The following is a 12772-nucleotide window of genomic DNA, read 5'->3' on the forward strand; positions in this document are numbered from 1 at the left end:
CATCTGACTTACCCAGCATACCAAGAAGGTATTCAGAATCCAGGAGACTTTTGACAGTAGATGGTAATGATGTTAATCTTAAAAACTGGATAGTTCTATTAAAATTGAACACCAGCCAGGATTTGACCTAGATGCATTTCTCCACATCAACAAAACCAAGGAGCACGTAATGAATCTGCTACCACATATGTACACCACCCATACAACTGGGTAGCCAGAATTAGAACTCTGATCCTTTACCTCACAGAACCTAGACCTTTATCACTTCAGCTAAAGGAGAACTCCATTAAGTGGTGATAAAAAGAAGACTCCTTATCTTTGATGCTGACATACGCACATCTAAAATGTACTTGAGAGGAAAGAGATGGGCTTATAGCCCAAATAAGGGATTGGAGATGAGAACAATCCAGGCAAGGGGAAATGAAAAAGAATTGACCTCTTTTGCTGACTTGGGGGATACACCAAAAATTCTTCACCAAGAGTTCCAACAAAGATTAGCTTTGCCTTGGTTACTTTCAAAACAAAAATCAAATCCAGCTCTGTTTTACACAGTGTATCCCAAGGCACTTTATCACCACGCTAATATCAGTGAGATAACAAAAATCGCTGTTACATCATTTCAATTCTTAAGAATTCCAAAGCAAAGAACATCCATCCAAGGCAGTGCGCAACTCTCTTGGCAGAAGACAAGGAACCAGGTAACAAAATGAGTGAGGATTCCTCAGGGAAAAAGCAGAGTTCCATCCCAAAGCAACAATGTCATCTGATTTGAAAATACCAATAAAACATGAGCAGTTTAGAGATCATGGCCAACAAACTAAGGTAAGCTCCAAGAAACCATTATAAAATGTTTTATCTGACATTTCCATAAATGGGCATGAGACACTAAACATACTATCATCTATATTTAATGATAACAAACAGGATTGCTGTGCTAATACTTATGAGTAAACAGTAACAGGATCCCAGCACATAGTTCACAGAGAACACAGACCACAGAGAATGAAGCTCCTAACACAGCTGAGGTTCACTCCCTCTGGGACACCTGGCATTCATCACTGTCGGTAGACAGGATACTGTGCTGGATGGACCTTTGGTTTGACCCAGTATGGCCATTCTTATGTTATGTTCTGAGGCCTGGTCTACATACAGAAGCTGCAAGGAATAAATTGATGCTGCTCATTCCAAATTGTTCCACGTGGTAAACTAGAGGGATGTTGACTTGTTGACTATGAGGCCAAAAGTTGTTAACTGGATAGGCCCAATGCAATGAAAAAGACGGTTACTCACCGTTGTAACTGTTGTTCTTCGAGATGTGTTGCTCATATCCATTCCAGTTAGGTGTGCACGTTCGTCAGAAGATTTTTACCCTAGCAACACTCGGTGGGTCGGCTGGGCGCCCCCTGGAGTGGCGCCGTTATGGCGCAGGATATATACCCCTGCCGACCCATCCGCCCCTCAGTTCCTTCTTGCCGGCTACTCCGACAGTGGGGAAGGAGGGTGGGTCTGGAATGGATATGAGCAACACATCTCGAAGAACAACAGTTACAACGGTGAGTAACCGTCTTTTCTTCTTCGAGTGATTGCTCATATACATTCCAGTTAGGTGATTCCCAAGCCTTACGTAGGCGGTGGGGTCGGAGTTAGATGTTGCAGAATGCAAAACTGCTGAGCCAAAGGCTGCATCATCTCTGGACTCTTGGACCAGTGAGGCAAAGGTGTGGACCGAGGACCAGATAGTTGCATGACATATCCCCTGAAAGGGTATTTGAGCCAGGAAGGCAGCAGAGAAGCCTGAGCCCTGGTGGAATGTGCAGTAAGGTGGCTCTATGGAACATGGGCCAAAACACAGGAGGTGCGGATGCACAATGTCATCGAAGATGAAATCCTCTAGGAGGAGACAGGTATGCCCTTCGACCGGTATGCCAGTACGATGAAGATTTGGGGGCATTACGAAAGGGCTTTGTCCGCTCGAGATAGAATGCGAGCACCCTACGGACGTCTAGGGAGGGCAAATGTGCTCCCCTCGCGATGAGTTTAGCTTCGGAGAGAAGACCGGAAGGAAGATCTCCTGGTTGATATGAGAGGCCGAAAGCACCTTAGGGAGGAAGGTCGGACGTGGTAACAACTGCCCTTGTCCTTGAGGAACACAGTATACCGTGGGTCCATCGTGAGAGCCTGAAGCTCGGAGACTCGTCTGGCCGATGGAAAGGCTACAAGGAAAACTGTCTTCCAGGACAGGTATATCAGCAAGCATGTTGTCAGTGGCTCGAATGGGGCAGTCATAAAACTGGTTAGAACCAGGTTGAAGACCCAGGTTTTGGTGGGGGCCAACTGGGGGGGTATAAACGCTCCAAGCCCTTGAGGAACCTAGAAACCACAAGGTGTAAGAATACGGAGCGGCCACTCTCCGCTGGGTGGAAGGTAGAGATGGCTGCCAAGTGTACCCTTAAAGATGACCGCGCCAGGCGCTGCTGTTTGAGAGACCAGAGGTAGTCCAAGATGGAATGGATCGGGAAGAACCGACTCTGTAAATTTGCCCACCGCCACCCATAGTAGCAGCTAAGCAGGGCTTGCTGGTTTGCTGGTTTGCTACATGAAGTTGCAGGGCCCCCGCCGAGTACATCTTACGGCCCAGTAAGACCATTCACCTAGCCTCCTTGGATTTAGGGGCTGGTGCCTGCTGGCCATGGCGTTCCATCCCATTGAGGGACTGGACAAGGGAGCGGGGGGAAAGGGGGGGAGATGTACATATAGGTACTCATACCCCCTGGAGGATACCATGTACTTGCATTTCGATTAGAGGAGGGCCCGAGGAGTATGTTCCTGCCCCCGCCTCATCTGCTGAGGAGGAAGAAGAAAGGCCAGGTGGGTCCTATGTGGGCTCACGCTCCTGGACGACCTCCTGATCCGGTGGGATCTGGGAGCCCGGTGGCTGAACCGGGGCTTGCTCTGTACCGGTCGGAGGGGGACTACTAATTGTCGCCTCTGGCACCCAGTGCTCCGACGGAACAGAGCGAGATGGAATCGCAGGTACACCTCTGGCGTGGTAGTACGCCCAAGGTGTCCAGAATGACCACTGATAGGTCTCTGGAAGACTCTGGAGGGCACATCGGAAACAGAGTACTGCGCATATGAAGTGTCCGCGCGGGCCGACACTGATGCATGGCTGGATGGCCCTGGAGGAGCTGAAAAGCCCTTGGTAGAGTCTCCCTCTCTAACTGACTTCGCTCGACGCGGCACCGGGGATCAGTACCGGGAGGCATACCGGTACCGAGAACGGGACCTGTCACCGGAGCGGTGCCGGGCGGTCAACCGAGATCGCGAGGCTCGATGTCAGGAGTGGCTCCGGGAGTCCCGGTGCCTGGAACAGTGCTGGGAGCTGGATGGTGCTGAGTGTACCGGGCCGGCGAACGGGACACTGACCGGTGCCGCGAGTACTACTGGTACCGAAATGGAGAATGGTGCAGAGACTGTGAGCAGCGTCGGGACCGCGATCGGTGACGGGACCGAGAACGTCTGCGGGACCGCGATCGTGAATGGTGCCGCTCTGCGGTGCCGACGGAGGGTGGTCTGATCAAGGCAGGCTTGCCGATCGACTATATAACCCGCACCGGCGGTGCCGGGGATTGAGGCAGCGCAGACACTGTCATTGCAATCAGCTCCCTCGCCGTGGAAACTGTCTCCAGCGTGGAGGGAATAGTGAGCTCGACCACAGCTCGCGCCGGGGAGCTTTCAGGCACCGGACTCAACGGCTCTTGCGTGGCCGGGATCGACGGTGCCGATATTGTCGGTGCCTCGGCAGGTATTGGGGCCGGGCGGTCTGACTTGGTATAGCGCTCGGGCTGCAGAGCGGGCGGCTCTGACGCAGGAGTCTTGTGCCTCTTCACCTTCGGGGAGAGGGATCGGTGCCAAACGGATGTTGGTGCTGGCGATGGCCGGTGCCGAGAGGCCTTGGCGGTACCGGCGATCCAGTGCCAGGGGAGCGCTTCTTGAAGACTGACCAGCGCTCAGTGCAGAGGGCTGAGGAGTAACAGCTGCCTCTCTCAGGAGCTGCTTGGGACGAAAGTCCCGCTCCCCCTTTATTCTCGGCTTAAAGGCCTTACAAATGCGGCACTTATCTGTTAGGTGAGATTCCCTGAGGCACTTAAGACAGGAGTCGTGCGGATCTCTTGTCAGCATCGGCTCGTGGCAGGCCGAGCTTTGAAAACTCGGTGAACCGGGCATAGGCCCAGGCACCGGGTGCGGGGAAGGGGATAATCCCCGAACCCCTGTGAACTATATACACTAACTATAGTACAAACAAATAAAGTTAACTACAACTATATAAATCTAAACTATATACACAAGAATTAACGAGAGAACTACGAATAGCTAGGGAAGTGGAGGTCAGCTAAGCTGCGCTCCACTGTTCCAACGACCGACACGGGTGGTAAGAAGGAACTGAGGGGCGGATGGGTCGGCAGGGGTATATATCCTGCGCCATAACGGCACCACTCCAGGGGGCGCCCAGCCGACCCACCGAGTGTTGCTAGGGTAAAAATCTTCCGACGAACGTGCACGCGGCGCGCACACACCTAACTGGAATGCATATGAGCAATCACTCGAAGAAGAATAATTTTTTTTGATGAGAGACATCTGTATCACGGGGTAGGACGGTCCTTTAAAAGGTGGGAGTAGCCCCCTCTATGACTATTAGCTGTCTCCTAGGTGATGGGTTTGAGGACAGGGATCAGATGACAGCCTGAATGTCAGCTGGTCCTCAGAGAAAATGCTAGCCTACCCAATGCCCTGGGTGAATTAATTACTCGACTATACTGGGCTTCCCCCAGCCTATCGACAACCTGGATTTACCCAAGAGGTGTTGGCAGATGCCGCTGATGCCGGAATCGAAGGAGAAAACCACCTTCGCCACCTCCAGCAGGCTCTATTATTTTACCCGAAATGCCCTTTGGACTGCATGGTGCCCCTGGGACATTCCAGATGTTGATGGACTGTCTCCTCCTGCCTTGCCTTGAGTACGTGGCCACTTACTTGGACGTCATAGTAATCTACAGCCATCACTGGGAGGACCATCTAAACCAGGTGGTGGCTGTCCTGAGAATCCTCTGGGAAGCCGGTCTCACCACGAACCCACAAAAATGCTGAATTGGGTGGCAAGAAACAACATACCTAGGCTACACCCTGGGACGAGGCAAGCTGTATCCCCTTATTGGGAAAGTCCAGGCAATCCACGACCACCCAGCTCCCACTACTAAGAAGCAGGTCTGGTAGTTTCTAGGACACATGGGCTTTAGACATTTCATCCCCAACTTTTTGACCGTTAGGGCCCTGGGCTGGGACATGGTGGAGATGGGCAGGTCCGTGACCCCGTCACCTCACCCCTAGGGTGTCAGTACTCCCTCTCCTTAGGCCAGTGGGCCTGCGCTCCTCAGTCAGCCCTAGATGAGCCCCACAGATGGTGATTGGCACTCACCCCTGCCGGAGCCCCCAGACGAGGCTAGAGTTACAGTCTTGACTGTTTGCTGCCCTGCCTTGTTTATCAGCTGGCTAATAAACTGCTACAGCTCTGCTTGTTTGCTGACTGCTGTGCCTAATTGCTGGCCAGAGTTCAAACTGTTTATGGCCCACCCCCACCCCCACCCTAGATTTATTTAATCTATTTATTGCTGACCTGGGAACCAAGAGTAGGAGTGGGCTGATAAAGTTTGAGGATGACACCAAGTTGGGAGGTATTGCCAATTCGGAAAAGGATCGGGATATCCTCCAGGGAGATTTGGATGACCTTGTAAACTGGAGTATTAGTAACAGGATGAAATTCAATAGTGAGAAGTGTAAGGTTATGCATTTAGGGATGACTAACAAGAATTTTAGTTATAAGCTGGGGACGCACCAGTTGGAAGTAACGGAGGAGGAGAAGGACCTAGGAGTCCTGGTTGATCGTAGGATGACTATGAGTAGGCAATGTGATGTGGCTGTTAAAAAAGCTAATGCGGTCTTGGGATGCATTAGGCGAGGTATTTCTAGTAGGGATAAGGAGGTGCTAGTCCCGTTATATAAGGTGTTGGTGAGACCTCATTTGGAGTATTGTGTGCAGTTTTGGTCTCCCATGTTTAAGAAGGATGAATTCAAACTGGAACGGGTACAAAGAAGGGCCACTAGAATGATCCGAGGAATGGAAGGCCTGTCGTATGAAAGGAGACTTGAGGAGCTCGGTTTGTTTTCCTTAACCAAAAGAAGGATAAGAGGAGATATGATTGCACTCTTTAAATATATCAGAGGGATAAATACCAGGGAAGGAGAGGAATTATTTCAGCTCAGTGCTAATGTGGACACGAGGACAAACGGATATAAATTGTCAGTCAGGAAATTCAGGCTTGAAATTAGACAAAGGTTTCTAACCATCAGGGGAGTGCAATACTGGAACAGCCTACCGAGGGAAACAGTGGGGGTGAAGGACCTCCATGACTTTAAGATTAAGCTGGATAAGTTTATGGAGGAGATGGTATGATAGGATAACGGGCTTAGTCAATAGGTCAATTAAGTGCAACACTGGTAAATAGTACAATGGGTCAATGATATGATATAACCTTTTCCCAGAGGGTATGGCTGGAGAGTCTTGCCCACATGCTTGGGGTTCAGCTGACCGCCATATTTGGGGTCGGGAAGGAATTTTCCTCCAGGGAAGATTGGCAGTGGCCCTGGAGGTTTTTCGCCTTCCTCCGAAGCATGGGGCAGGGGTCGCTTGCTAAAGGAGTGGGTGGATCGGCTTATGTGGCCTGCATCTAGCAGGAGGTCAGACTAGATGATCATAATGGTCCCTTCTGATCTTGAATTCTCTGATTCTATACTTGAAGGCCAGGGCCCATTGAGAACCGCAAATTCCCCCTTTTTGTTTTCACTTTCTTTGGGAAGTCACCCTAGCAGATCGAACTGCCAGAAGGCATGGCCTCTCTCAGATGCAGACCCAGAGGGACGGCCACGCTGGCTTACACTGCTGTAGCTGGGATCCCACTGGGGAGCTGGGTGGTCGCAGCCCAGCCGGGAGTGAGGACCGGATGGGGGCAGCCCAGATCGGAGCTGGGAGCCCAGGCAGCATCCAGACTGAGGGAGACAGAACCCGGGGGGCGGGGGGGACGCACAGGGCCCACAGATTCCCTACCTCTGTCTCCACGTGGCTCCTCGTAAGCGGCAACATGTTCCTGCTGCTCTTAGGTAGAGGAACAGCCACAAAGGGTTTGGGGTGTGGGAGGGGGTTCGAGGCAGGGGCTCGGGGTGCCGGATCCGGGGGGCGCTCACTTTGTGCAGTTCCCCTGGCCAATGGAAGCTGCGGAGCCAGCACTCATGGCAAAGCAGTTCTGCCTAGGAACAGCAGGGACAGACGGCTACTTGCAGGGAGCTGCCCAAGGTCAATGCCCCCTGGGATCCAGCACCCTGAAACCCCTCCTGCACCCAAACTCCCTCCCAGAGCCCACGCCCCAACCCCCAAACTCCCTCCCTCTTAGTAAACTGGAATTTTTCACCTACCGGCACACTACATTCCCCCAACATGCCAAATAAAAAAGCTTTTACTGTAGAAGTTTAAACTCTGCTTTACAATATTGTTACATGCTTGCTTTGTGCAGTCACATTCACAGCAGTTCATTTTGCTCCAGCTGCTTTAGGGAGAAATCTTAACAAAAGAGGAAACACAACGTTTCACTGAGGACAGTTCTGCTTGGGGCAAGCACAGATATTGGAATGGTCTAAAAGAACTAGTGAATACATGGCATTCAAATCATGGTCTTAGCCAGAGAGCCCATTAATTGAAACAGACACTCTTTTTAATGACTGGAGCGAAGAGGGAAAGGTGCCCTGTATCTCTTTAAAAATCATAACAGTATAGTACAAATAAATACAATAAAAGAACAGGACTTGTCTCCAGCACACAAGTTTCATTCCTGTCAACACAGTGCTCCTCAGGCCCACTTGTGAGTTTGTCTCAGAACCAATTTAAAATAAGATTAGGTACAGTTATCATGTGACAGAGCAATGTGGTACCCAAGGCCTATCCAGACAGACTGGAAATGCCGCAAACACCTCAGATATGCAAGCAGACTCTCCCCTTGAAATTGTCCATGTCAAATGCACCTGGCTCCTAATCAGACACACACAGCATTGTTCATCTCTCTCCGGTGTATAACAATAATTTAATTTTGATCACTACTGAACAGGTGGCAGAGGGAGAGAAGGAAGGGTGCTAGGCCAGAGGAGAGTTTTTAGGCATGAACATTCCCATCAAATACTTTACAGTCAAAGTACATCACTTAGTTAGGTTTACGAACCCATTGGTGATCAAGAGAAAAACTGGAGATACATTATACAGAATGCCTTCACACCCCAAAGGTATCATTAATGGACTTGTACAAACTTTCATTGGTTTTGACATTTCAGCAAAGGCTTTGCAAACAACTGCAGTGCATGTACATCTCTTGTGATAGCCACACTTAATTTTTTTTTAAATAATAGAGGCAAAACACTATGTAAGGGGTTGCTTGAGGTCAAATAAACCAGTCCCTCCTCTGACAACTTTTCCTACCACCAGGCATGCAGAAGGAGATCTCAGCTCATCATGGGCACCTAAATCAAAGAGATCAATAAAAATCAGATTAGGGCCATTTCCAAAGGTCTTTCACAGGTTACAAAAATGCTAATAATCCAAGTATTTATTTTGTTTACAAAGAGTCAGACTTGCCATCTAAGACAAATGCTGCCACCTGCTGTTTGGATTGAATTTATCTCTGTGGAAAATGTGGACCTGATTCTTTTCTCACAGTAGTTCTACACTAGAGTACCTCCTCTGACATCAATAGGGTCACAGGTGGTGGGTGAACCACAGGCTCGGGGAGGCTAATGTTTGCTGGGTAGATATACAGACACCCATCCATGAAACACAGGAGAAGGCTGACATGCTGTGTGACCAGTGCACTAGGCCATGTGTCCAAGAAATCTGAGGCATGCTCTTACAGACATCCCTGGGTGAGGTCTACCATGATATGGACCCTATTTTATGGTAGATAAACTCTTGCTGGTCTCAAATCTAACACAGCTCCTGTAAGAATTCTATCCTTTCATTGGCAACGCTTTGGACTTCTCGGTTGATGCTGAGTCCCAGACTGGTCCAAGGTGATCCGAGTCCAAGCCTCCCAAAATAAAAAAGGTGGAGAGAGTAATGGTTTGATCGAGTCTCGATGGTGTCAAAGTTGCTGTTGTGAACTATAAGTGGAATGTGCAGCAGAGGAGGAGAGGCAGAAGGCCTCCTGCATTGGAAACTACTACTCCTCTGGTGGCTCTTCTGTTTTCTGCAGGTGTTTCTCCTCACTGTCATGTTCTCACTGGTGCAGGTGGTGGGGCTGTACCAACTGACTCTCTGAGTGGGCCTACCATGTTTTGCAGTGGAAGGAAATAGAGGAAGGTATTCCAAGGCCACAATAGTATATTGTAGGGGTAAGGAGCTGCAGGTCTTGTGAGGTGGGTGATTTAATGTCCCCCACACGATCCCTAGTGTCAGTATTCATAAGGGTGATTCCTGGATTCCCCAGCAGGCCAGGAAGGCTCATAAAAGCGAGATTGAGGTGAATGGGGACATCTCTATTATACTCAGAAGGACAGGAAGAAAATGAATAATCCTCCTCTAAAGGGGAAGCTACCCTATCTTGAATCCTATGGTGATCTTGAACCCCCGACCCCACAACATGAGCTGGAGTGCTCATCTATACCACTGTAGCGTTAATAATCAGTAGTGAAGCAGAAGGACCTCTAACTGCAGAAGAGGAGGACAAGGATGATTTTGGTTGCAGTGTCCTTGCAGCATCTGCACTGTAGAGATAGGTACTGGAGTCATGGGCACCAGAGTACTCAGCACCAAGTGTGTCAATATTGGTACTGAGACGTTGGTCCTGGGAGAAGTGTGGACCAACGATTCAGGCAATACAAAGGGTTTGGCATCAGAGGGACTCAATTTAGGCTATGACTGGCTTTTGGCTGAGTGGCATGAAGTGACACAATGACCTGGTGTTGTTTTTGCCTCATTGGTATCCGAGAGGGTGACCTATGCCTGTGCTCACTCTTCCTGCCTACCCCTTTCTGAAGGGTGGGTGGAAGAGGTTTTGGCTCTTTGCTGGACTTGCTGGGCAAACGATTTGATCAATGAAGAGTGAGCCCAGGAGCTTGGAGTACAGCCACAGCTCACAGGAGCACTAGCTGAGGAGGCCTGCTTCAGGCTTAGTGGGCCCTTCTGTCTCAAGTTTTGAAGAGGATCTCATTGAGTGGGGGAAAAGTGCAACAGATTGAGCATCTAACAACAGCGTGCGCCCCTCCAAGGCAAAACTGGCACAACAACTACACCACCAGATGGGCAGCTTTAAACCCCTGGGACGATGTCTCAGATATAGTAGCTAGATTCTGTTATGGGGGGTTGTCCCTTAATCTATTAGGAAAAAAAAGTTTTTTTTTAAATGCCAACAGAAGTATAACAAGAGAAACCACCATTTACTAGCCTAGATCACAAAAGTTCACAGATGTCATAGGCAGCAAGAAGGAACCAAGGGACAGCTGGACCCTTGGATGGGGGCCCACAGGGAGACTTAGGGCACTGCAGGACAAAATAATCTTATTTTGAATGCTTGGGGCACATACGCACCAGAAATGGAATCCACTTAGACAATTGTTCATAGAACAACTATTTGTTTTGTTAACATCACATGAGGAAATAGAACAATTATGACTGTCTTATGCAATTAGCTAACAAAGAGGTTTTATTTTTGACTGAAATCAGGAGGCAGCTATTTGCTTGCACAGCTGTAGTAGAGACCGGAACACCAAGCACCACCCACTCTGCTATGCACTTTCAATACTTCTCATCCCAAGGACAAAAGGTTACATGTATTTAGCCCAATAGAAATGACAGAAGGCCATCCAAGGTATTACAGACTAGCATTATCTGATTCTTGAAAGAATGTTAGACTCTACAAACCATACCATGGGAGAGTCTTCTTATTTCAGCTGTCAGCACTCTATTAAAAAGAGCATCCCAATTTACCTCAAACTTTTTGACGTGCAAGGAGCTCATTAACATTTTAGTCTGTAGAGAGTTTTGAAATGTAGTTAAATATCTCTCAGTAGAGTGGAGAGTTATAAAGGGAAACCAAGCAGATGTGAAATGCAGCAGCAATAATGCAGAGATTTATAATTCAACTAAAATCATTTACCCATCATTGTCGCTTCCTTCAAAAATTTGTAGCTGGTTTCAAACGTCATCTGTTGCAGAGGGGAGGAGTTGGACTGCATTCCAAAACGATTCAGTGGTTTGTAAACACCTTCAAAACACATGTAATCTGCCACAAGAGAAAGGTGCCGAGGATCTACCACAATACCTGACAATGCAGGAAAAGGAAACATGAAAACATTCAAGTACTAATCAGCACTAAGTTAAATCCCTATAGTCAATGGGGTGGGAGGTAACAATCTCTTTATTTCCTTCACCACAACATAGGTAAGTCACTAATGATGCAGTGGTGCTTCTCCTTTCAGTAACTGGTATCAACCAGTCCCTGCAATACTCCTCTTTGTTGCATGAAATAATGGATTTGCAGAGGGACTATAATGGTAATTGTGCCTTAGCTACCCAAATGTTTCATCATTTATGATAACAGTATGAGAGTCTTTGGAGGCAGTACATGTTTTTTAAAAAGACAGCAATAATATATGCATCATCTTTGTTCAGCCAAAGTTGGCTAAGTCATTTCTGGTCCAGCTGCTACAGTACAGAGCTCTGCCCCCTGCCTCTCCTGTACCTAAATTTACCCCTAAATCCTGTAGAGTGAAACATCAGAGCTTTGTTATTGGGGAATCATAGACTTTAAGGTCAGAAGGGACCATTATGATCATCTAGTCTGACCTCCTGCACAACGCAGGCCACAGAATCTGACCCACTCACTCCTGTAACAAACCCCTAACCTATGTCTGAGTTACTGAAATCCTCAAATAGTGGTTTAAAGATCTCAAGGTGCAGAGAATCCTCTAGCAAGTGACCCGTGCCCCACGCTGCAGAGGAAGGTGAAAAACCTCCAGGGCCTCTGCCTATCTGCCCTGGAGGAAAATTCCTTCCTGACCCCAAATATGGCGATCAGTTAAACCCTGAGCATGTGGGCAAGACTCACCAGCCAGCACCCAGGAAAGAATTCTCTGTAGTAACTCAGATCACACCCCATCTAACATCCCATCACAGACCATTGGGCATATTTACCTGCTGATAATCAAAGATTAATTTATTGCCAAAATTAGGGTATCCCATCATACCATCCCCTCCATAAATTTATCAAGCTTAGTCTTGAAGCCAGATATGTCTTTTGCCCCCACTACTCCCCTAGGAAGGCTGTTCCAAAACTTCACTCCTCTAATGGTTAAAAACCTTCGTCTAATGTCAAGTCTAAACTTCCTAGTGTCCAGTTTATATCCATTTCTTCTTGTGTCCACATTGGTACTAAGCTTAAATAATTCCTCTCCCTCCCTGATATTTATGCCTCTGATATGATTGCTCTTTATAAATATATATCTCCCCTCAGCCTTCTTTTGGTTAGGCTAAACAAGCCAAGCTCTTTGAGTCTCCTTTCATAAGACAGGTTTTCCATTCCTCGGATCATCCTAGTAGCCCTTCTCCGAACCTGTTCCAGTTTGAATTCATCCTTCTTAAACATGGGAGACCAGAACTGCACACAATATTCCAGATGAG

General features: G+C 48.3%; 1 protein-coding gene across 1 annotated transcript in view; it reads right to left on the minus strand.

The window, feature by feature from the left end:
- Positions 1-7801: 7801 nt before the first annotated feature.
- The window catches only part of POLR1A (RNA polymerase I subunit A), a 58575-nt gene continuing 53604 nt past the window's right edge, over positions 7802-12772 (minus strand). Inside the window, exons 33-34 of the mRNA XM_039540235.1 lie at positions 11250-11414; positions 7802-8619 (exon numbers count right to left, since the gene is read on the minus strand). Of these exons, the coding sequence (XP_039396169.1) occupies positions 8519-8619; positions 11250-11414 (266 nt within the window). The 3' untranslated portion in view covers positions 7802-8518. The remainder of the gene's footprint in view (positions 8620-11249; positions 11415-12772) is intronic.

Source organism: Mauremys reevesii, linkage group 5, assembly GCF_016161935.1.
Source record: "Mauremys reevesii isolate NIE-2019 linkage group 5, ASM1616193v1, whole genome shotgun sequence".
NCBI lineage: Eukaryota > Metazoa > Chordata > Testudines > Geoemydidae > Mauremys > Mauremys reevesii.